We start from the raw sequence: 26439 nt of genomic DNA on the forward strand, positions 1-26439 counted from the left end.
TTAAGGTGCAAGCTAGCACACATGTTGCCCCAGATTCACAGAAGCCAGCCTTACTCACTACTTTGACACAGAGCAGATGGCTTGTTATCATGTAGTTGTTGATGCAGTAAGAACTGACAGCCATGACTGGTGTTGCTTATAATCACTACTGATTAAAAGACAGTATTGCCTTCAAGAAGGCAACGCTGTTCTCTCCTCCTGGTGAGGGTTTAGTGACATCCTAGACCAAGAGGATGTTTATGCTTAGAAGATGCCTGAATATCAATTGGATCTTAAATCTGTGCTTTTTGTATTTGTATGAAGATGGATTTTTCTAGAGGGCTGGAATGAAGCATTTTTATGTAATTCAATGCTTTTTGTGTAGACTCCAGGTGTACAAGATAAGATAGGAAAATGATACTAAATGTGTGTTCTCTAAAAAACTTTTCTTACCAATTCATTTTTTTACTTCCTCTTCACTATAATCTAATTTTCTTCGAAGAAAACTCTTTTGTGGATGAAAAAGGTTAAGGTACCTTACCAGGCAGACACAGTCTGTTTTGGAAGGACTTGACTACTCTGGTGGCAAGTACTTCACAAAACCGTGCGGTAATCATACAGGGATAGTGCATCAGGAACTAGATCATCCGAGGAAGGTGAGCATCCGAGGAAGTTAACAACTGTTACATTGTATGTTTCTGACTCTATAGAGGGCTTAACAATCCTGGAGAAGGAGGAGACCAAAATGAAAAGGCAGCTTTAGCTCCTTTGGTCATTAGTAGGCAATCTGGACGTGGTAGTGTGCTCTTCATGGTGGAGATAGGATAAGAATTACTATTAGGCTGCCAGCTGGTTGGAAGAACACAAGCACTTTGCTGGCATGCAGTAAAAGAAAGGTTAATAAGCTGTGCCTTTTAGTGTTCAACAGTGAATGTAAAGCATAGCAAATAACTGGATCAGGTCTTATTTGTGATATCATTCCATTAACTTCAGTCAGTTGACTTCAGCAGGCTTAGCTTGGGGATGCATTAGTGCCATAATGTTTAAATAGAAGAAAAACATGTAAGCTTTCTGTAAACATGGCTTACATTTTTGTTGAACATTAAGGGTAACTCATTGAAGAAGGAAAAAATGGAAGGTAAAGAGTGTTCATTAATGTGTACTGAGAAGCATAGGCATAGGTCAAGCTGTTTGCTCTTGAAGAGTTGTATTCTGAATAAATTGGATCAGCATCAAAATCCTTGATCTTTTATCACATAATTCAGTGTTTTCTCTGGGCTATTTTAGGATGAAAACAATTAGAAAAGGTTACATTCTCATTCATATCTGAGTTGGTTACTTTTGCTAGAGTAAATTAGCTCTGGTCATTGAAACATCCATTTTGATTAAAATGTGAACTATATTCTGCATCAGAGACAAAAAAAATAAATATATATTTATATATAATGCCCTGTCTCTTACCTTTAATTATCACAGCTCAGTGATTTAGAGATAGCATTTTGGAATGGCAAAACTTTGGCTGACTGCCATGATACACAGTAAGCCCAGAGAAGCTAGGAATTGGTAGCTATTAATAAAAATTTAATTTTATGTTGTTCCCTAAATACCGTAAGTGAAGCAAAATACATCTCTAAGTCAAAGTGCAACTCTTTGCCTCTTTCATGTTTTAGAAGATAATTAAGATTTTTTTCCATTTTGTTTTTGACATGTATTCTCAAGGCCTTAAAAATTGAATACTTTGGTGCTGACCAAGTTACAGAAACATACAAGATGAAGGACCTGTCAACGGAGTCTTATAATGAGACACTGAAAACTTAACCTCCTGTTGCTGGTATTTCCATTGGGATATCGGTCCTGAAATATCTTAGGGAAGTTTTTTTTTTTATTCATATGATGTTCTTATTGGTAGCTCAGAGTTGATATGAGGGGACTTCCAGGGGGAACACGTGACTCTTTGTTTTTAGGGAGTGGCTTTTTTTCCTAAGAACTTCTCAAGCTGTGTCTAGTTTAAATGGCAAACAGTATTTATATTAGCTATAATCTTCTACTTAGTCACAGTATGTTTTTTGTATGGTAAACTGTATTAAAAACCACGTAATGCAACAGTTACTGCAAGAGAAAAGAGAAGACAAAATTGGATTCAGAAGGTTGTTTCGTTGCTCTTGTATTATTTTTCTTCTGCTCCAAATCAGGCTATTTTTATGTGTGATTGTCATTGTCCCTTTCTGGGGGCCTGAGGAGTAGCACATTTTAAAAATAGGCTTTGCATTGGAGATTAATTTGTTTCTGAGAAAAAGTATAATTTCATGCTATACTCTTCATGAGTAAGATCTCATGAATCCTTATGCTCTCCTAAGTAAGGGTTAGATCTTTTATTTCCAGGACAGTGGAGTGATTTTTTGGTGGAGTTTTTTGTTTGTTTGTGTTTTATTTGGTTTGTTTTGTTTTGTGGGTTTTTTCCCCTTTTTATATAAATGCATTTTTTCCTTATTTAAAGATTTTCCAAGAAGTTTTCTGAATTGGCTAGTTACTTGTGTCTTGGCACTTACACATTCATATACATAAATATGTACACTGACTTTCGAGTGATCCTTACTTGCTGTTCCTGTCTCACATGGTAGAAAGCAGAAACAGAGGGAAGGGCAGTTGGACTTCTGCAGTAAAGATTAGCACAGGAATGCAGAGAACTCAATGCATCTTTATTATGTTTAGGTAACTTAATATGAAAAATCACTTTTTAAAACTCCATTTAAAAACTAACAAAAACATGAACACCTCCCAACATTCAAAAACAAAATCCCACTTTCCCCCTGAAAATTAGTATGTGAAACTAGATGATATCCATGAACATATGCTGCTTGCAATTATAATTGTTTTGATTGTTCCAGTAAATAGCAGCTCCCTTTAAATGTCCTTTTTTTCCCATGTATTTTCAATGTTTTCTTTGTTTTCAATTTTTTTTTCTTCAGTGAACTTCAGTTTTTGTCAAATTAAAGGTGATGTTTGTTTTCATCCAGCTTATAACTGGAAGATTATTTTCAACTTTACATACGGTCTTGCTGACCTGTTTGGGTTATAAAATTGTAATACCTCCCAGTCTAGGTAATATTCTAGGAATGTGGGTTAAATCAAATTGAGCCTCACAAAAATTGCTTAAAGGTAAAAAGAAATAATTGATTGGGGATTATGAAGGGATGGAGGGTATCTTCTTACCCCTTGGACTTGGAAAAAGTAGCTATGTATGGAAGTGGTTCCATATATATGGAATTGTATGTTCTCCTTTGTTAGCAGCAGCAGTAAGTCTTCACTTTCAAATTGGAGATTTTAGGCATTTCACAAAACAAGTATTCACAGTCTTGATGTTCTTGCATCAGTCTTTTCAAAGATGACATTGAACTCTCCTAAATAATATTTTTAAACGCTATGTAAATAGTCTCTACAGAATACATTAGAACAAATGTTGAGTTATATCAGAATTAAATCCAAATTTAAGTAAGTACCTGAAAGTATCATTATTCATGTTTGTGTGATGAACTTCTAAGCTTTAAATACCAACTGATAGGAGAGGGTGAAAATAAGGTGATGGGCTTATCCAGGGGCAGTTCTTGAGAAGAGGTGGCAGGATGGTAACAGAGATGGTACATGCTGATTTCCCTTTTAAATTCTGGAGTCAAATATTGGGAGATGTGTCATTAAAAGATATTTTTAGATAGACAGAGATCAAAAATATAGAAACACACTTTCTTTTCTCTCTCCTACTCACACTCTTTCCCACTTCAGAAAGAAAATGTGGAATGCTCTTCTCTGCTATTATTTTATGTAAGTTCCGAAGAAGTCATACAAAAGCCTGTGTTGGTGCTTCACCACTAACTCCACGTGCTACAGGCCAGGGACCCCCAGCATATATCGCACCAGAATGGCCTGGTTCCAGTGTTACTGGGAGTCCCTCCTGGAAGCAGAGGCTCCGTAGTTATTGAACCACCTCAATGTGGCCATTTGCAGCAGAGCTGATTGGTTTGGCCTGCAAGCACAGACTTCTCATGTGTGCATTGACATTTGATGCAGTTTTACTATTATTTCCACTCTTGTGTTTGGAAATAACTGGCTCAGCATGGTATGCTGCTTGCTAAAATGGTCTGTACCAAAATTTTATGTTAATCTAAGTATATCAATTTCTCTGTTTTGTGTTTTATTCACTTTAGTTCTCAGTGAAAATACACTTACTCCAGCACTGGGTTGAAAGGATGATCTTTGAAAATAGCAAGCTTGAATGCCATGTGGTTTACTTTCTGCTTTTTTTGGCTACCTATTTGTGTTAAGTTTCATGGTCTTCTGGAATGTGTTGAAGACATAGTCTTCTGTGAGTTGCAGTTTGCACATTATGATCCTGATGGACTTAGACAATTATAACCTGTGCAGGGTGAAACTGCCCTGTCTGTGGCTAATGAGTAATCAGAGAAGGTCTTTCTCTGAATCTTCCCTGTCAGAGTGTATTCTCCTGAGAGCCAGCAGGAGACAAGTTAATTCTGTACCCTATGATTAAAGGATGTACTTGGGATACAGTAGCCAAAATTCCATTTGACCTGAGAAGACCAGATACTTGAGTACTTGCATTATTTCAGTTAATGGATTGCATCTGTTTTCTTGTACTGCTGGGAGAGAAATTATTCCTGGGTGGACATTTATTTTATTAAATCATGGAAAAATATTTTACTGATAGAACCTCAAAAAAAAGTTATTAGTCTGATTTTACTGTCATATTAAAACTGATTTTCAGCGAAAATTCTTAGTTCTTAATTAGGTCCAGCAAACACTTTGGTATGTTGTGTTCGCCTCTCTCCTCTCCAAAATAACCCCAAAAACCCAAACTAAACAACTAAAAAAACAACCCAGCCTCATTCCAGGAATGCAAACAGTCAGGATAGTAAAGGAAAAGGTGTGTAAACTTCACTGAAATCCATTGTATTTTACTGGTTATTTTTCATAGTATCTGTGTTAATTTATTTTGAAGAACAGTGCTTCCTAGAGATTTCTTCTTAAAAGATAAACCTGGAACTCATAGGAGGATATTGCCATTGTTCCTGTGTTCTTTGAACTGAAGTGAGGAAATGGATGAAGTGTGACCAAGCACTAGGATTTTAAGTTCAAGAATGTCATGGTTTCCATAGAAACAGCTAGTTCTATCATAGCTACCGAGTTAAATGCTTTATAGGATTTTGCCTTTTTTTCCACCTCTAAATAAAATTTACTTTATTTTGGTTTTCTCTTTTCCTTCACTTCAAACTTCTGAAATTTGCTAACCTAATTTTTAGCAGTGCAGTGTTGCCTTAGGTGTTCCTTGTTTGAGAAAGCAGTTGCATATAGTAACACATTTGTTTCATGTGGTAGTAATCTAAAGGTGAATGTGTCTTCGGAACAGGCTATGAAGTTCACCTCAGTCCTGAATAGAGGGATGCAGGTGCTGTCACAGTTTCCTGGTGTCATGTTGGGATTGCCCTACTTTCACAAGTGGTGTGGCTTTGAATGAGTGACACAGCTCTGCCAGCCAGCAGGCAATGGAACTTGTATTCATTCGCAGGGACAATTTATGTTGCTTCTCGTGTTCCATGACAATTGTTTTTTCATGATACAAAGTAAATTTATAATGGATGCAAGGCACTATAAGGGTAGAGTAAGGCCCCTTTTTGCATCTAAAGGTAAATACAGGAGTTCTGAGTGTTGCCAAGTGTAAATTTTAGGGGTTCAGTTGAGCAAGTGTGGTTAACTTACCTGTATTTCTTATAAAGTGTCTGGTGAAAATAGGTGTCTAGAACTGTGATTCTTAAGAAATATAGTTTTATTTATTTTACCAAGTGACTCTGGAACAAGAGTCCAGGATCAAAGATCTCTTCTCTCTCATTGAGAATGCTTACCCTGTTGGGCTACAAATTCATACTTTTGCTCACTTGCTTCCTTACCTTATGCACCTTAGTCCCTGTACCAGCTAGTTTCTTGGCCGAGAAGGAGCTAATGTTATTATTCTACATGTTAAATTCCCAAAAAGTTCTGGAAATCTTCAGAAGGCTGCTTGGGGAAATGAGTTAGATTCAATGATCATGAGCTGATACAGCTAAAATCAAATGGAAGAATAAACAAAGTAGGAGTATACATAAAGCCTTGGATTTCAAGGAGGAAGATGCTGATTAAACTAAATATACTGGGATAGTAATAGGGAGAGTATATGAAGAATTTACGTGTTTGGTATTTCTTCAGGTCAAAGACATTAAAGTTATAAAACATCTGCATGCTAAATGAGTGGAAAGATGTGAAGAGAGACTTTGAATTTGACAGTTGTATAACCATCTCAGGAAGGATGTTGAGAAGGAGCAGAGCAGAAATAATGGAATAAAATTCACAATATATATATTTACCCAAGTTAGATTATGACAGACAGATTCATTAGCCAATTTTCTTTGGAAGGAGAGTGTTTTCCAGATGAGGGAAATGCAGAAGTGTACTTTCTCTGGACTTCAATGAGTAGTTGATGTTGAGTAGGAAGGGATCCATTTGGGAAGGCAGGGGTTGATAAAGCGTGTGACTTGGGTGGAGAACATGGTAAGGTACAGTGTTCAATGTGGAAGTGTCAGGCTGGCACTGTTATGCTTAGTGGAATTCTTTAAAGATAATTTTGGGACCAGCTGTCTTTCTGGTATTTTCTTTTATGCCACTGACCTAAGGAAAATCAGTATGCCCATGAAATTTGTTGATGATGAAAATTTAGATGCACCGGTAGTACAGAAGATGATCACGGTGTAGTATAGAAAAGATTGGATTATCTCAAAGACTGAATTAATAGGAACAAAATTAATTGTATTAATATAAAAATATCCTGTGCATCATGAGTGGTTAAATGCTATATTTTATAATGCAAACTTGAAGGCTTGTGTCATGGAAACAACTGGACTGGAGCAGAGCATTGCAAGATTACTGCATTGCAAATGTGAAACAGTTGTGATGTTTGTATAGAAAACAGAGAGGCTTTTGCAGTCAATTTAAGGAGGTTCTAGTATAATTTTATAAGTTCTTGAAATACCATGTAGAATTCTAATTATACATACTTAAGAAAGATTTGTCAAGACTAAAGCAGATATGGGTTAAAGTGAATTGTAGAATCATTCACTTTGGAAAGGACCTTGAGAAATTTTGTAGCCCAACCTCCTGCTGGAAGCAGGGTCACCTCTGAATTCAGAACAGATTGCTTGGGGCTTTGTCAGTTGGATCTTGAAAATGCACTAGAGCAGAGCTTCCAAAGCATCTCTGGGAGACTACTGTTTTGATGTCTTCAGGGTGAAAACGTTTTACCTTATCACAGTTCAAATCCTCTTGTTTCCGTATATGAAACAAGATTTCTGTCTTGGACCTCAGCAAAGAGATCATTGTTGTAGTAATTTAGGCATAGGAAGGCTGCTAATAGGTGCCCACTAGGCCTGCAGGCCTACCTGAGCCCAGTTTCTTTGATCTCTGTTGATGTGCTTCAGAACTTTGAAGAGAGTGATCCCACCAAGGGCTGGCTGGCTTTTTAATGAGGAAAACTTTTGCTTGTTTATTTTAGCAAAGTGTGTCCTTGTCTGCAGATGTAGAAGAAAGCCCTTGAAACCCTAAGGTTTTTTTGCTACAGTGCAAAGTAGGTGAGTGTAACCTGTCCAAGAATAAACATAAGCTGGGAATGGGAAGAAAGCCCTCAGTGGAACTCTCAGGTTCTACAGCAACCTTCCCAGGAGTGTAAAAACTGAAGTTCTTTGTTATGTTTAGCTGGATGCATTTCCAGCAGTGACCTGGCCTCTAGAACCTGCAGGTGCCTGCTGACTTGGCCTATGTTTGATGCTGCTGTTTCACTTAGTTATTTGGGTCTGGTTCAACCGTACATGAGTCTGGTGGAATCCAGTCAGCTAAGTTTACAGCATGGGGCTGGGAGGTTTCTCTTTGGCCTACAACCATTAAGAAACATTGATGTGTCTTTGGAGAATAAACTTATTTCTTATAATTATGAACTTGAACTAGGAAGTAAGTGTATTGGATGTTGAGGATAAAATCATTTTGTGTCTATATTTTAATCTTAAAACAGCTGAAGAAAAGCAGTTAGTTTAAACTTGGGGCTGTATAGCATGTGGTGATATGACACTTCTCTGCATTTCACTTGTAAGATGGGAACAATCTCAGCCTGCTACTGGAGCATAAAATTGATAACAAACTAAATTGTTTAACTGAATAGATGGGAAGTCACTTAAACATTAAGAAATGAGATTTACAACCTACACAGTGTTTCTTGATGTTTAAGTGACTTTCCATTTAGCACTGTGGCACTTAAGACATTTTGTAGTTATGCCTTAAAGAATGAACAAACTTTGCAGATGCCTTTAACAAAGAAAACACAACTCATTCTACATCTGCATATATATGACCCAAATTTCTCTTCCAGAAGTTGTGGTCACAGTTGTTACTACAATCTTTGCATAGACATAATTTTAATTTATGCATTTATTTTGTTTGGTGTTTTTATTTGCCTTTATTTTTTTTATTTGGAGGGGGTTGTTGTTGTTTACAGAATATAATCTACAATGAAAATTTTTATTGTGTATGCAGTGCAACTAATGGGGTAGTCACTGGAGCTCTGATTATGAGATTGGGGGAGGGGAGAGGGCAAGGTTTGCATGCTTGAGATCACAAACAGAATGTGCCATTACATAACTGTGCAGAGGAGTTATAGTCTGCAAATTGTATTTAATCCTACTTCTGATGCTGTGGCTGTTCTTGGCTGCTTTCACCAGTAATGCTGCAGTTGGTACTATAATGCAGAAATGTGAGGATATGATCTGTATCACTTTCCTGTAGCAAAAGGCTGGAATTCCCTTTGGTAGCCTGAGAAAAAAAAAAACAAAACACATAATCAGGATGGTTGTTTTTACTTTCCCAGTGGAAGAGCAAACTTGTCAGGGCCATAAGAATTGCAAGAGTGTCTTGGGACCAAGGCATTTTTGAGAAGAATGGGTCGATGGGCTTCAAGCATACAAGGGATACCCATACAACCTCCTTGCTAACTTTTAACATAGGAAATAGGATACAAGGTAGCTAAGACCACTAAGAATCCTTTCTTAACTTGAATAATTAAAATTTGCTGCTTTTGTGTCAAACCTTCTCTACCTAACCAAGATTTTTTTCTGCATTTTGAGTAAATGTGTATACACATATGCTCTTATTTTTTCTTCCTTTTTCTTTTAGTTCTGAGCTGTCATTAGTAGAATTTTGGCAAAAATATTTGTTTCAGATCCCCTATACTTTGTTTGCAAGATTAAGTAGCATAGCAGTTACAAGCTGTTAAATTTCCCAATGCTCTTGAGGGGAATGACTCTAAATTTAAAGGCAAGTTTTGGGGTTCTTTGCTTCAAACCCTTTGGGGTGGTGTGATGTGGAACTCAAGACTAAGATTCCTTAAAGCTAAGGTTAAGAAACATAAATATATATATATATATCTTACAGAGAGAGAGAGAGAGAGAGAGAAAAACATGCAAACTAAATGTGTCAGTGGCATGCTGTACTATAAATAAGAAAATACTTTAACCTTTCATTAGAACAGCTGTTTCCTTGCACTTGATGCAACATCTGCTTGACTGACTTAAGAATTTATTTTGGGCTTCTGCTGATATTTGGCAAATTATTTTTTTTTTAATGAAAATATCCTGCATTTTACACATACTTTGTAATATACCCTATAAAATTATTAGCTTATTTTGATGTGTCTTTTATATTTCATAGTAAGACTATAAGAAATGTTCTTCAGCAACAAAAAACTTATCCATCTTGGGGAGGTGGGGAGAAATAAGGATCTAACATTTTTCATTCTTTCTTTCCCCCCTCCTGTTGCTTTATATTGATTTTATGTTGCCTATTAACTGCAAAAATATGATTTTCCAGGAAGCAAAGTTGGTTTTGGTTATTTTTCAGTGATACTCATCTCTTCTCTGTATTCAGTGTATAGTGTGCCTGGTAATCTCAAAACTCAGTAAAAAGAATAAAAAGAAATGTGTGTCCCTAATGTTATGCTAGCTGAAAAATAGCTTCAGTTCTATGTTAAGGGTGTGCTATAATCATATTTTAAGTGCTAAGCAGGGCTAATCTTCTGAGGCTGTTTTAGTCACCTCCTTGTAGGATGCAAATCAGAGAGTTCTAGGGAGCTGATGGTTTGGTGTTATGCCTGCTGCCTAGGAAAGTGCTATGATCTTCAAAACAGGTAACCCCCACCACAGCTAAACTACACCCCCACCACAGCTAAACTACACACAGATGAAGGAAAAGAAATCCTTAGATAACCTGCACAAATTCAGAGTTTGGGGACTGCTTGGCGAGAGGGAGGGGGGGTATCTCATGAGCGATTTAGAGTATAGGAAATGGATATGGGGAATTGGAGTGAGAGGCAAGGAGGGCTGCTGGTGAAGAAGCACATCACCTCTAGTGTCTACAGCAGGCACTGGTACCGAGAATTTGGGGTTGGTTGGTTTGTTCTTTTAAACAGGCAGCCCGTTTCACGTACAGTAACAGTTTGTGATGCAGTCTTAACTTCCTAAATTTTTGGCAGTATGTTGGTGTTGTAATGAGATGCATTAATGCTTAAAAAATAATTAAAGATAATGAAGTATAGAGAAAATGGAATCGAATGCAGTACATCCCACCTCCAAAAGCTAGAGCATGGCAAGCTGATGAAAAGAACTTATTTTCTACAAAGACATTTTTATAGTGACATCTGAGTATGTACTTAGTAACGGATGTGGTGCTGTATTGCAAACTGTTGGTTAAATAGCAGAAATTAAAATGTATTAGAGAAACTGTGTGTGTGTCTAAGGGCCTAACATAAAGGACCTAGCTGAGAGGGGGGAAGTCAGCTCAGAGAGAGCTCATTATTAGAATCATTATGAAACAATTGTTGGATCAATTTTAATGTTTCCTGATTGATTTAATGACAAAGTTAAGTCTAAAGAGGACTTGCTGCTAGAATTTGTTGATGACGTGAACTTTGAAAAATGCTTGTAATGTAAAGAGAAAGAAGTGTTACACAGAATTTTGGGGGAGATTTCTTAGGCCATGGGCCCAGACGTGGGGGAAGTATGAAGCATCTTTGCTATGCAGAATACTTCTTTATACCTAGCTTCATTTCTCTCTGAGGGATGGAGTACTAGAAGTGGAATGAAATTTGGAGCCATGTGCTTTAGGGTGATACAGCCAAGTTAAAAGCTTGGAACCTGAATAATTGAAAGGGTCAAAGTAGACAGGGGTACGAAGTAACCAAGCAAACAGTGTGGTGTAGGTATGAAGAAGGTAAATGTGCTGTTGGGACACAGTCACAGAAGGTGTTTCCAGTAGACAGAGGAAATTACTGGTGAGACATCATTTAGTATGCTTCAGAAATAGTCATCTGTTTGAGGAGAAAACTGAAGAAATTGAAAGGTGCAAAGACAGGCTCCTAGGATGAATGGGAAAATAGATACCTTACTAGAGAAAGCTTGAAGAGTTTGTCTGAGGTAGTCCAGCTAAAGAAATCGTATATGTAAGTGTTGTCTATGCATACACAGGTGGAGACAATTAAGGGAGGGGAAATACTTAAATTAAAAGACAATATTACAAAATAATAAATGGACATAGTCCAACTTGTTTAAGTTGTAATTCATTACAATAGTCAGGTTTTTGGAGTAAACAGGAACAGTGGAACTTGGTCTGCTTTTTACTAAATGTTGGTGAGATTTGAAAGTAATTCTCTAATCATTGTGGAACTATCAAAGAAAACAAAACTTTAATATGTATAGCCAAACATGTTCTGAATTTTATGAAGAATTGTCTTTGACTAAACAGCATTCCTGCAGCTTCTCTCCTTTAAGTTTTTTCTCTATTTCCTGGTATACAGCGATACTCTTACAGTGGCTGTGGTGCTTTCTCAGAGACAGCAACTGCTTGGCTGCTTTCCTGGTCTAATGGTAGAACTTGTATTTTCCAAAGGGTGTTAGCAGGAGGACAGTGAAGGCAACCTAGACCTTTTATGCTCACTCTTTTATACTTGCTACACTTTGAAGTAGAGACTGATTTGCTTTTAGGAGGGGTCATTTTCTTCATTGACCTTGAAGTGTTCTGGGTGATAGAGATTTTAATTTCGATACCTCCATTAGGTACTTAAAGATGAATCCAAGCCAAAGCATTCAAGAGGGAATAGACAACCTCTTCAGAGAGTTTCTGAAAGTAAGTGGAGAGTAGGTAACTGAGGCTGGGCTGTCATGTTCAGTGGATATGATGCACTGAGATTTTTGACCTTAAAGTCTTGAAAACTTGTGCATCACTGTAAATTTTTCCCTTCGTATTTGATGTAGAAAACAGTTTACTGAATTCCAACAAAGAAAGCTTTGTTGCAACTTACCCTGAAGCGAGAGCCACAGTTTGAGAGTGTGACTTAGAAAGAAGTATCCAAGCAGTTAGTATACCTAAAGTCTGGCTAAAAGTTGATGAAATGTGGGCTTATAGGTCAAAGCACAATAGCAGCTAGACTCCTGCTTGCCGTGGGCATTGGTAAGTGCTAGCTACCCAAACATCTTTTATGACCCTGCTAGCAGTTGCTTGAGGAGCCAAAATTTTATCTTGTTTGCATTGTAAATAATGTCACAGTCAGTTCATTATATGTGTTATTTTAATGCTGTATGGGAAAGGAATAATATTCTCTAATTTGCAAATAGAAGAGAGGAAAACTATGGCCGACGGTGCTGATCATTTCATATAGGATATTAATGAAAGAAGAATGACTATGTGATGTTATTACTGTGTTGCATGTGGACCTCAACCACTTTGCTTGTAGTGAAAGACAGTGGTGGGACAAAGTTTTGGATTCAGAAGACTGGCAGAGGGATTCAAGCTCAGTGGCCCTTGGGACCAGGGAAGCATGCTGACTCCCTGGTGTTTTTTAGGAGACGTCTGACTGAGATTAGGGCTGGAGGGAGCGTGCTAGAGCTTTTATTTGGGCTGACAGGCTATTCAGGAGCAGATTTTGATATTTTTAATGTTCTCTAAGTGAATTTTTCAGGTTTATATTTTTCCTCTTCATTCAAGAATCTGTGTTGCCAGCATGTTCTTGCTAGAATTTTTTTCTGTTCTACTGAAAGCTTTTTTTGATAGCACAGTTGATTCAATCAGTAACTATCCTAATCTTCTGGTGTTTATAATCAAAAATGCCAGCTATTAGAATTTAATGTTCCTAGATTATGTGTAAGCAAACAAAATTTTGTTGACCTCTTTGACCCTCTTTTTAATACTGTCTTAAACTGTTTTCTCAAATCATTTGGATCAGTCTTCATCCAAAATCAATTACAACTTTTTAGTAACCATAAAAAAATCAAATAATTTAAGTCTTCTCTGTAGACTTTCTTAATATTGGTTTGGTCTTTTTTTTTACCAGATAAATTTGCGCCTCATCTTGGTAAGTGGGAAAACAAAAGAGTTCCTATTTTCACCGAATGACTCTGCTGCAGATATTGCAAAACATGTGTATGACAACTGGCCAATGGGTGAGTAGCAGTGTGGCTTTGGCTTTTTAACTGGTGAGCAAGAAGCTTCCCTGTATTGTCAGACTAAAGGATCAATAAACTAATGTCTGTGCTCAACATTCAAATTTAAGTATGTTTACTCTGTATCTGGACTGGTTATAAATCTATGGATTTATATAGAAATACAGTTGTCTTGCCTTCTTTTTGGGTTTCTTTGGTTGGGTAGATTTTTAGATGTCTGCACTGTTTCCTACTTTCTAAAATTTGCTTCCCCAAACTGAAATACTTCTTTCCCCCTATCTTTAGACACTTTTCTTGGTCAGTCGTGTTAGAGGATCTAGTAAGTGTGAGGAAATTTTAGAGATATAAAACCTCTTATATGAGGACTAATATAAGCCAATATAAAATATAGCATGTCACATGAACACATTAGTAAAACTGAGTCTAAGTACTTCTTCCTTACTGCCCTTATCTTGGAAAGGATTGGTAATACTGATATTTTTCCAGGAAAAAAAACAAATATAAAAGCACATTTTAAGGAACATTAAAAGACTGGAGGTTGGTTCTGTGAATATATTTGCTGTTATGCAGGAATACTGGCTTCAGAAAATAGACTTGAGAACTTAAGACGTGTATTCATGTATGTGAATAGTTTCCCAAAACAAAGTGCTTCTGTTTTGCCCGACTATGATTTCATGGGAAAATAGCCAAAACACAGACATAGCATTACATACCATGAAAGAAAATGCTTCTTTTGGTACAGGACTTCATTTGGGTTACTGTTTTGATGTTAAAAAGACTACTATTTAGACAAACTAAAACATTGCCCTATCTGTTTTTGTGGTGCCTTTGTCAAATACATATGGTAAATGATAATTCATGCCAAAAAGTTAGTGTTGCTAATCTGTATTTTAGGCCTTAAACTGGTCTTTAAGGTCAGGAAAAGCAGAGTTCCAGGGGACTTGTTTGTTGTTTGATTTGCTGGGATGCAGTATTATGTATTTAGTATATATGTAATGAAGGAGGAGGGTTTAAGTCCTCTGAAGTATTGAATACAGATGTAAAACACTTTAGCACCAAGAAATATGGTTGACATAGCATCTGTGTAGCTGCTGTTCATATTTTAATGTGTGCTTTCAACATAGTAGTCATAACCAAATGTTCTTTGTGTACTTTTATCTGAATTAATAGAGGCAGAACTGCATTTTTTTTTCTTGCTCAAGTTTATGCCTGAACATGTGATGTCATGTTCCTAGTCTTGTGAAGAGCTTGAAAGTTGCAGATTCTGAGTTTAGAGATGGGAAGAAACCCAGACTTTTAAGTCTCTTCTTTAAAAAAAAAGAAAAGTAGAACCAGACATGGAACCCTCAGTTCAAATACCTGCTGTCCTGAGGGAGTGCTCTAAATCTTGAATATTTAATTACCTTTGCAAAAAAGAATACTCTCAATTTAAAAGACAGGAAAAAATCTGCATCAGGATAGCATATAGATTTGCACAAACATTAGCCCACTACCTGTTTTCAGACTGAGAGGGCTCCTCTTTGCCACAGAACTGAGAAATCTTGATGAGGACTAAAGTTTCCTTGAAATTGAGGTAATACGGTTGTTTTACCACCATTAACTTGTCACGATCTCATGGGGAAAATAGTCACAAAATATCCTCAGTTGCATGCTGGCAGGGTTAAGGCAAACCTCTCCACACCTCTTTTGGCAATACAGTTGTTAATTAAAGATCTCTTGACTTCTGATAGAAAATGCTGAATTTATTTTAATGCATATCTTCTAGGTAGGTTACCTATTCTCTTCTTCCCCTCCCCCTTTCTTCTAAATAATAAGTTTTTTTGGTGTACAGCAATTATCTGTACTTAAAAAAAAAAAAAAAAAAGTAGATTCAGAGAGTCCTTGGCTCATTTAGTCATCAGTGGAAATTAAAATTTGAATTGATGTCAGAAAGAAATGTTTCAGACTGCCAGCCAAGAAGAAAGGATGGGTAACTTGGCAGTTTAACAGTGAGAAAATACCTGTGCCAAAATATAGTCTGTCTTCTTTTGGTTGTGATTTTACATCATTATGGCACTGTAAACTGACTGAATTTCTCCTCCTTACAGCCACGTATAGTGGATTTCAGACTGTATGGAGTAAAAAAATAAAAATTGGTATTCTAGCAGTGTGATAATTCAGATCCTTTACATAGCCCAAAGCATAGCAGAAGGGGCATGTGCTTGAATTGCAAGACAATTGAATGAGTGGCAATACTTGAAATTCAAATAGCTTTGCCCCCCCTAATTTGATCTAATCTTATGAACTAGGCACATGGCAGCACCTGGGAATGTTGCAGCCTCTGCTGTTGGTACCAGCCTTGCCTCCTCTGTATTCTGGGGCTGATGGCTCCTGCTGCCTGCATCTCTGCCTGCTTGCTTTTTGTACCAGATGCCTCTCCATACAATCTGCAGCCATGGCTTTTGTTTTAAATGCTTCCTCTTCCTCCCTTTTCAGTTCTTCTTCTTTTGTGGTGCCAGTTGATACTGCCTATATGTTAATTGTATGTTCCCAGTGAACAGGTTGGGTTTTGTGGCTTGTTGGGATCCCTTGCTGAATATTCATTTTGGTATATAAACACTACCAAAGCAGAAATACAGAACATTTGTGAACAACTGTTGCCAGATAGCTGGTCAGCTAAGAAACAGAAGACACTGTATTCCCAGAGAGCCCATTTAAATTCAACATTTCAAGGCTTTATGATACTTGTTCTGAAAGCAAAGTGCATGTTTATTTGTTCTTCACATTGTGACAGGGAACTGTAGAGGATCATTTAAGCTTATAATTTATTCATGATAACTTAAGCATTATAGGAAAATGCATGCTCTCTTTTCCAGAACCACTCTTCGCCACATAAAAATATCCATAGATTGGCCGTTGAGATATTCCTTAAAATATCCTGGTGGCTGTCTGCTCTGAGAGAGCTTCTGTTTCAGCTCTGCACAGTGGCTGTTTGGGGCTGCTCAGGTCACTGCCCCCTCTGGACATGTATCTGGTTGGATCTGGCCATCATTGAATGGTGCTGAGCTGCCTCCAGAGCTTTTTTTCAGTGCTGTGATTCAAGAGTCCTGTTTCAAATGACCCATCACATGTGCTTTCCCTCTGTGTGTGGCTGCTTCCCATTGCTGGAGAATGCCTCCAGTTAGTCAATTAGCTGAGGAGGAGGAGTATGGCTTGAGAAACTTCTGAATGGGAAGAAATTAAGGCACTTTTTGCCTGGATATTAAGAATCAGGAGGCAACTTGTATATATGAAATATTTTGTTTAGGACTTGTATATGGGCTAAATATATCCTGCAGTCTGTGAAGTCAGTAATGTTATGTGTTTCAGTGCCCAGTGTCAAATAATAAATTTAAGAATAGACTTCAGGTGTGCTGCCCTTGAATCATCTTCCTGTATCTTCAACCTATATACTCTTTTTAGTGTTTCATGCAAAAGAACCCTGTTCTTAGTTTTCTTCTTGGTAAAGGTGAAAGGAATAACAAAATATGTTTTTATTACAATGTAACTGTGTAAATTCTCTCTCTTTTCAGATTGGGAAGAAGAACAAGTCAGCAGTCCAAATATCTTGCGGCTTATTTATCAAGGGAGGTTTCTTCATGGCAATGTGACATTAGGAGGTATGAAAATACTTTTCATTATACATGTTACAGTCAGGCAAAGGGGATATTTATTTACAGGGCAGTGAATACTACTTTACTGTTCAAGATCACAGTATGGCTTGCTTTAGACTATTTTCCTCTGTGTAGAGTGACATTGTACCTTATTGTGTATTTTTCCATGTTGTTACCACTAGTTAAACTTTGGGAGGTACCACCTGCTAAGTCAAGTCTTCTCTTGCACAAAGAAACCGTTGTCTTTCTAAATGCAATATTTTGTTCTACCTCTCTTACACTGCGCTTACGTTCAGATACTTAATAAGTATCTGAAGTATTTTAAAGCGTTTGATAAACTTTATAATAATTGGTCAGACAATACTTTAAATCTAACTGCAACGCAGGAAGACATCCTATGAATGAGAATGAGGGGAAGCATTCTTGCTGTCCAGTGCTCTCCCAGGGACACAATTGCATAGTTATGCGAAAACAACAGTAAATGGCTTCAGTTCTTGTGCTGAGGAAATGCTATTCAACTCTGCCCCCTCGTGGCAAGTGTTTCCTCACAATTACGTATTTTGGTGGAAATCTTTGCTAGAGGTGTGACACACATTTGTAACAGTAATCTTTCCTTTTGTAGGTAACATTTGCCAGTGTGAATATCAACTGTATCAATGACTAAACAAAATGAGACTCTCTTTTCTGTGCTATTTTTAGAAAAAATTAATACTACTACTTCGTCTATATGATTGTTCATGATTTGGTACTTGAATGCAGTACAGAAAAAAGAATATAATACAAAGTCACCAGTGAAATGTTTTTGAAGTTAAGATGAACCTGAAAATAATATTTCTGGACTGCTTATGGTGATTTTTCATGAAGAAGTGACGGGGATGATATAGCCATTGATTCACTTTCTACCATTTCGAGTGTTGGCTAGGGATGTACTTTTAGAATAGATTTATTCTCCACATATATAAATTTTTAATGCTGCTATATATACAAACGAGATCATTGTCAGCTCAGCTGGAAGAGTCTGAAATTTTTATTCACTCTTTAATTTGTATTTTTACCAGGTGACAATGAGTGCAGCTAGTAGCAGTTGGAGTAGAGTTGAAAAACAAATGTTAAGTCTTGGATCATCTCTGCAATTAAAGATGCTAGTCTTACCCTACATTTCCAGGCAAGGATAGCTAAATGGGATTTTCTTTGCCATTCATCTCTGGGTGTTGCTTTTTACCGCCAATATTTGTTCCTTTAGTGACATCTGTCTAAATCTGAAACAACTTTGAATATTTGTTTAATATGTTTAACATATTATTTAATGAGTTAAGCTGAAAAATAATAGCTTCATGCTGATGACTCTTCCATTACCTTAGGTCTATGAATTTTGAACATTTACTTCGGCTCAGGGCATTTCAGTTCATTCTTAATCATTCATGCGTTGTGATTTAATCATCATGTTTTTATCCCAAGAATCTTACATGTATATTAGTATTTTTCAAAAATCATTTTGTTGCTGTATTGTTTTAAGAAAAAGGATCCCTAAACCATTGGCTTAACTTCAGTACTAATGAAGTTATCTGGAGTAAGATTATACAGCTAAAAGGGGAACAGGAATTCATAAAACAGCCTGAAAAGACTCTTACTTCAGTTTGTGGTGTTCATCAGAGGTAACCCTAAGTGAACTAGTTACCTTTAAAAGGGAGATGAAGGGGGGAGGAAGTTTCTTGCTAAACACAATATTTAATTTCTTATGCTGTTATAATACAGTTTCATGAAGCTTTTCTAGCTGCAGTTCTCTATAACTGAGTTATAGCACTTAGTGTTATATTTGCTTTAGATGATAAGGAAATATTGACTGGAATTTGGACCTTCTGAAAGTCACTTTATCATCCAGTGAAACAAAAGTTTCCAAGGAAACAGTTTGATGTTTTCTTTTTTAATGGGAGACCGTTTTTGTTCACATTTAAAAATTACATTTTAATGTTCTAATTGTAACCTCATATCTGTGTAGTGGCTTCTGAATTTGAGACTCCTATAAACTAAGAGGCCTCAAACAGTGAGAAATTGATAGGAAAAAATGCTTTTGAGTGCAAAATTTTATTTTAAAGAAATCATCCCTTTTGTTACCTTCTTTGAATGGACTGTCACTACAAGAACAGTAGAGCTAATGGCACTGGAAGCGATAAAGAAAAATGGACCTCTGTGTAAAACTTGCTGTGCTGCTCTTGCCTGTAGTGCTTGAGCCACACTGTTTGGTAGTGTCCTGCCTGTGCTAAGGGTTGGGGAGTTGGCTAGCAAGGCAGAGTCTGTTGTTCAGCTTCCAACAGGAAATTTCATCCTTTAGCTAAATATTTGTTCTGCAGTTTGTATTTCAAATAATATTAATTAGGGAAGTAATACATAATCAACAGTTCTCCATTTCTTGGTAGATAGTGGTAATCGACAGCGTTCTGCTTGCTTATTTATAGGGAAGGGTGGAAGTCAACCCACCACGTACCATCCATATTGCAAAAGGCAGAGAGAAGTTAATTCTGAGAATAGAAAATATGGAAAAACAGTAGAATTGAACAGATGGGAAAGGAATTAAATATGATTTAGTTTAAGTGAGAGAAAGGAGTGAGAGAACAAAGAAAACAGCAAGAAAGGATTATTGAGCATAGGTTAGGGTACTCAGATGCTGTCATGGTGCTCCAAGAAAGAAGCTAGAAATTGCTAGCAAGAACTATGCAACTAGTAGCTAAAATGAGTTAATTGAAATATTAGCATATTCTACTTGATTACTGCAAACAGTTAATCTCCACGACTCACTAATGAAGTCTCCTGAAGTGTCTTGATATAATGAAAGATGTCCCTAATGTGATTAGTTTGTAATATTTTGCTCTCTGTAATAGCTTTTCAAGAGTTTATGTTATGAAGACAATAGTTTTGTTTGCCAAGAGCATATTAACAGTCTGTTAGAGTTTTTGGTTGTACCAAGTACCCAAAATATGTCACTGTCAGACTTTAAGCTACCAATAGCTTCTAGTTTCAGGCACAAGCACTGCTTCAAGTAAACTAAGCAACTTTCAGATTTGCCTTTCTATGGAGATGGCTTTTCCCCAAGTACAGCTGTTTCAAAGAAGCAGTGGAGTTCTGCATCCCTTTGTATGCTTACACCTGTGTTTTAACCTGTGTTTCAATCATAACTTGCATTTTTTCATACAAATACGTAGGCAATAAACATGATTTAGTAACAGTGTTTTAGTGAGGCTTGTATTGAATACATCTAATTACCAAATACTAGGTTTATTTTTTCATTAGTGAATCTTTAATCTATGCTATAGTAATTAAAGCAAAGAGACATTTTTGTCTTCTGTTACCTTCAGGTTTGTTTACCACTCATTATTCATTTATTCACTTAAAATGCCATGATGCACCGTATGGGAAAATAAAAGATGTAACTAGAGTTTGATAGGACAAATTCTACTCCAGTTAGAATGATTTGTGTATTTAGGATTAAGTTCTTGTTAAATTTATCACTAACTTTTTTCCTCTATAAGCCACGAAGGACAAAACTTAGAGCATCTTTACCTTATAGTTTTCAGAAAAACAATCAAGGGAAATACTATAAGTATACACTGTGTTCGTATAGTTAAATCAGAATGTGAAAATTATCATTTCAGTTTCAGAGACAAGCTTTGTGGAAAGCACTATTTTTTTTTATTTTGTGTTGCTAAACTCACAAAGGCAGCATTGTGAGTATTACTGTATCTGATTTAAGGTGTTTTAAATTTGATGTTTTTCCCATGCAGCTGATGTTACAGGTTAATATTGAAAGGCAAGATGTAAACACTTTCTATTTTGAAAAATCTGTGTCATGGATCAAAGTATGTTTTAGGAAAATCTTTTTTACAGTAGTAGCTCAGTGTTCTGATATCTCAGAAATAACAATTTAGTGGCTAAATTAGTCACTTTTTTGCATCCTTATCGCTAAAGAATGCTTAACACCTAAGTCTTGGAATGAATGCCCACTTCTACTTTTACTCAAAAGAGGAATGCTAAGTTTCCTAACAGGAATATCATATCTCTAAGACTGCAGTGTTTTAAGTGACTGTTATAATGCCCCAAGGCCCTGATTTATAGAACTTCAACCAGTAAGCAGTTCAAACCTAACAGTATGAACTTTTGAAGAGATGCTAATCCAGTTATAGTTAGTTTCAGTTGGGTATTTTGAAGAAAAAAAGGCTGCTGTAATGTGTTAATAATTCTCCCTTTTTTCTTTTGCAGCATTAAAACTTCCATTTGGCAAAACAACAGTGATGCATTTGGTGGCTAGAGAGACATTGCCAGAGCCAAACTCTCAAGGTAGGCTGTGCACTAGAGGTATTTCTTACTCGACTAAGTGGCAAAGTGGTCAGATCTCTTACAGGCTTTTTGAGTGTTTTGTAAGAGAGAAAATTCAAGTCCTTGTGCTTTTTTTGTGAAGGAAGTAATGGAATGCTTTTGTACTTCTTTGTAGAAAACTAAGAAATTAACTTTCTGGTTTTGTATTTTTGTAGACTGCAAAAATTCACTCAAATCTTAAAAGCTCTTTTTTTTATTGTGAAAAACCAGTCCTGAATTATTTTTCTGTTATGTAGTATGCATGTGTATAATAATAATTTTTTAACTGAAAATAATATAGAAGAGACACTTGTATTAAGCATACTCTCTCACAGAATTGCTTTAGAAATGGCATGTAAGCAAAGCTTTCTTCTTGCTTTGCAGGTCAAAGGAACCGTGAAAAAACTGGAGAAAGCAATTGCTGTGTAATCCTGTAAACCCTGTTAGCTTTACCTGCTAAGTGTGATGTAATATAGTCTTTGTCTTTCATGCTGCTGGAATAGAAGAGGCCCTACCTTGCTTCAAACACCTATAGGAAGAGCCTGTCTGTAAATCCATGGAACTGAAATATTACACGAACACTGTCTCATTAGTCTTTTTTTTTTTTTGAAAAAAGATGAAAGATCTATGAACACTTTCATTGTTTATTTTTTTTCAATTCCTCCCTTTTGTTTGTTGAATAATCTTACAGTACATCACTTTTTGAAAGAATTCAATCTCCAGGAAGGTTTGTGTTCTTTTCCATAGCAGGAATCATTTTGCTACCACAAAAATCTCCATTAACTGGATCTAACCAGTCAAGCTTTCTAGATGCAATTTGCACTAAATATGGTTGACAGTAAATTCTCATCAACAATCTCTAACGATATTTGAGACATTTAGTAATAACCTGCAATGTGTAATGCAACACTGGAAAATAGTATATTAATAATTAAAACAAATCTCACTTATGGCCAAATCAAAGGAAAAACTGTTAAGTCTATTCTACATAAGTCAACCTTGGTGGCCAAACTGGCACAGAATACTAACTAAACCAAGTCTAACTATATATATTTTCACTGCAACAAACAAAAAAAAACTATGTGCCTGTAATTTAAAAGCACTCTGTAGAGGGCTGATGAAACCGATTCTTTCGTTACTGCGTGCGCTCGGATCTCGTGTGTTAGTTGAGTGCTTATTGAGACAGCACAAACAAGTGCAGAGAGTGCGTTTCCTAGCCTTAATATGGGAGGGGTAGTTTCCTGTAGTTCATAGGCTTTTATTATTGTGCATAAATGTTAGAAAACATAATTTACTAATCAATTTTATGTATTTGAATATTGGCAATGGGTGTTTTTCAGTCATTTTTCTCATCTGTACCTTAGACTCCGGTGTCATGCTTACTCATTAGAGACTTCAAAAGAATTATTAAAATTTAAAAAGCAAAAAGAAAAACTTCTACCATAATACTAGTTTTGTTTCTTTACGTAATCTGCATTTGGTATTAGTGCTTGCAATGGTATTAAAATCAGAAGCTGATTTTTGAAGGCGTACATAATTCAAAAGGATGCCATTCTTTTATTTCATATCAATACTTTAAATGTTGATATGCTAAAGAAATTTGCACAGCACTAAAGCATGAGCTAGTTTCATCTAAACCTGTAAAAAATAAAAATTAAAAAAAATATAAAAGATTTTATATTTTTTCACTGGGGAGGAACTCTTCCTGGGTGAAATTACAAATATATGTAGAATATATTTAATAAAAAACTTATAAAATACATAACTATAGAAGTTAAATATAGATTGGCGTGTAGTATAATAGAACAATATTCCATATAAATAGCTTTAGCCTTTAAAAAAATGAGTCACAGGTTGACATTGTGTTCTGTACTTACGTGTCCACAACTCTTACAGATGTTCTGTGTAATCGTTTTTTCGAATGATTGGCATCATTCAAATGTAAACAGGTTATTTTATTCATTGTTACTGCTTTGATGAAATGCTTTATATGCAGTAGATTTACAAAAATATTGTTCATACTGATCAGAATTAAATTTGTATAGAGCAGAGTTTTAAAACAAATTGTAAATAGCACTAAACATTTTCTTTCTGCAACCTGTACTGATAGACTCTTCTGTAAACTAAATAAAAGAATATTGTAGTGCATTTTGGTGGTGTTTCTAGAGTTGTAATTGGGTCTGTAACTGCTTTTAATAATACCTCCTTATCTGCAAATTAGGTAAGGGCTCCATTTTATTTAGTTTAAAAAAGGGGAGGCACAAAACCTGCTGAAAGCTGCTAATGGGATTTATCACTTCAGGTTTGTTTTTCTTTCACCTCACAAGTGACCTAGAAGCTATTTTCTGTCGGGGAGCAATGCGAGCATGGGCAGTTGCCCATGGTGTCTCTCACAGGAGCCATGTGCTCGTACTGTAAGTTTTTGTAGTCTTCATTTACTGATGCAAAGAGCATACACACACACACACACACCCCTCTCGGGGTGTTGGGAACTGAGACGACAGTGTTATGTTCTCAGATGAGGGCATTTCCTTGTACTCTGCCGTGTAGTTGCTAAGAAACTATTGGGACGCAAACCTTCTTATTTCAGAAGAAAAAGGTATGACAGACTTATTTTTTTCCAAAAAGCTGACCACCTAAGTAACACAGAGAGTCAGATGAGAAATGACAGTACAAGAAAACAAATGGGCTGAGATGGGATATGCTTTGTTAGTTACACAGGTCTTTCAAATGCATTGATTTTGAAAAACAAATGTATGAGATGTGGTCCTGATTTGAAAAAGTAGCCGGGTACTTAATACAGAATAAACATATGAAAATCCAGTGGCTTCTAGTTAAAGTATTTGGTGAGGTTCTGTAGCAAACTGGAGTTCCCTTTTGGTGAGATGAATAAGATGCATGTATGCACATGTCCAAGCAAATCTTTAAATGCTGCCTGGCACTTAAAACATGAGCTTGCCAGAATAACTCCTCCAGAAAGAGGATAGAACTGCTTGCCTGAATTTTCCCACAAATTGTCAGAATTTTGCCCATGGAGGAGCATTTCTGTTGTGGTGTGAGGCAGGTGGAAAACTGGGGGGAGATCGCTAAAAGATTTGTGCTTTTTTCCTTGTATGCTTTGTATTGTGGATTGTTTATTTGCCAAAACAAAAGCAGTAGCTCTTAATCCTACATTTCTCAGCCTTGCTAAAGCTCATGTGTATGCTTCTCTTCTATTTTGATTGGAGTCAGGTGGATACTTGCAGCCCAAAATGATTAAAGCTTAGTCTTTGCAGCATCAGTCAGGCTGTTGGGTGCTCTGATAATACACTGAAGAGTTTGACATTTGATTTTTCACTGTTAGATGGAAATGATCTTTTCCCTTTGGATGAGTTAATAGATGTCATGGAGAAAGGGAAGGAGAGGATGAATTGGAGTCCTTCTTATTCTGAAATATCATGAAGGGACTATATCTGTTTCCCATATCATTGTGTGTGTGTTATCAGTCATAAACTAATAATCACACATATTGTGGCCAGTACCCAGAGTGCTGTGCAGCCCTTCAGAAGGACCTTGACAGGTTGGAGAGATGGGCAGAGAGGAACTGCCTGTAATTCAACAAAGGCAAATGCAAGGTCCTGCACCTGGGGAGGAACAACCCCCTGCACCAGTACGGGCTGGGAGCTGACCTGCTGGAAAGCAGCTCTGTGGAGAAGGACCTGGGAGTCCTGGTGGACAACAAGTGGTTCCTTGTGGCCAAGAAGGCCAATGGTATGCTGGGATGCCTTAGGATGGAAGAGCATTACCAGCTTGTCGAGGGAGGTGATTCTGCCCCTCTACTCAGAGGCCACATCTGGATTGCTGTCAGTTTTTGTAAAATTATGTCCAGTTCTGGGCTCCTCAGCACAAGAGAAACATGGCACTCCTGGAGCAGGTCTAGTGGAGGGTGACAAAGATGATTAAGGTGCTGGAACATTTCTCTTACGAGGAAAGGCTGAGGTATCTGGGCCTGTTCAGCCTTGAGAAGAGACAACTTAGAGGGGACCTCATCAATGTCTATAAGTATCTGAAGGAAGGGTGTCAAAAGGAAGGAGCCAGACTCTCCTGACAGTGGTGCCAAGCAATAGGACAAGAGGCAACGGGCAGAAACTGATGCAGAGGAAGTTCCACCTGAGTATGAGGAAGAACTTCTTTACTGTGCAGGTGACTGTGCACTGGAGCAGGTTGCCCGGAGAGGTTGTGGAGTCTTCCTCACTGGAGATACTCAAGAATCGTTGGATGAAATACTGTGCAATGTGCTCTAGGATGATCCTTCTTGAGCAGGGAGGTTGGACCAGATAAACCACTGTGGTTCCTTCCAGCCTTACGCATTCTGTGATTCCATATTATCTGGTAACAATGAAAGTACTCTGCAACTTCTGTTTTTCTTAAATGATAGCAGAAATATGACTGTTGAAACAGTCTTGGAGATCAGCTCAGCTGCTGGAGAAATAAAATTTTGTGGCCACTGTAATGTTAAAGGCTTTGCTAAGGAGCTGCATCAATATTAATCCAGTGCTGATCTCTGCAGTTTCTGACTACCTTTCATTAGTACACTGCATTTGCAACAGGAGGAACGGTGATTTAATTTAGAAGAGAAACATACAGCACTCTGAAAAAACTTCCTTCCTGTCTCACAGGTAAGAAGGCAGGCAGGTGTTCCAGGGCTAGCCAGAAATCAGGAGTGTCTGCCATTGCTCTCCGGGGAAGTAAAGCTTGTGTATTTTATGGTTCTGTGTGTGCTCCCATAAGATTTGTTACACAAATCTTGCTTCAAGAAGCAAATAGGGGGATGGATATACTTCATCAAAAACTCTCATGCTAACTTTATGCTAATTAAGTGGGTCAGCTTAAGGAGATTTGGAGTTATATGTCCTGTGGAAATT

At 36.9% G+C, this 26439-nt stretch overlaps 1 protein-coding gene across 1 annotated transcript in view; it reads left to right on the plus strand.

The window, feature by feature from the left end:
• UBL3 (ubiquitin like 3) overlaps positions 1–23683 on the plus strand; it is a 56157-nt gene extending 32474 nt beyond the window's left edge. The window contains exons 2-5 of the mRNA XM_027651578.1: positions 13445–13553; positions 17105–17191; positions 21440–21517; positions 21920–23683. Coding sequence (XP_027507379.1) covers positions 13445–13553; positions 17105–17191; positions 21440–21517; positions 21920–21972 — 327 coding nt within the window. The 3' untranslated portion in view covers positions 21973–23683. The remainder of the gene's footprint in view (positions 1–13444; positions 13554–17104; positions 17192–21439; positions 21518–21919) is intronic.
• The last annotated feature ends 2756 nt before the right edge of the window (positions 23684–26439 follow it).

Source organism: Corapipo altera, unplaced genomic scaffold (assembly GCF_003945725.1).
Source record: "Corapipo altera isolate COAL_440 unplaced genomic scaffold, ASM394572v1 0, whole genome shotgun sequence".
In the NCBI taxonomy this organism is placed as follows: Eukaryota; Metazoa; Chordata; class Aves; order Passeriformes; family Pipridae; genus Corapipo; species Corapipo altera.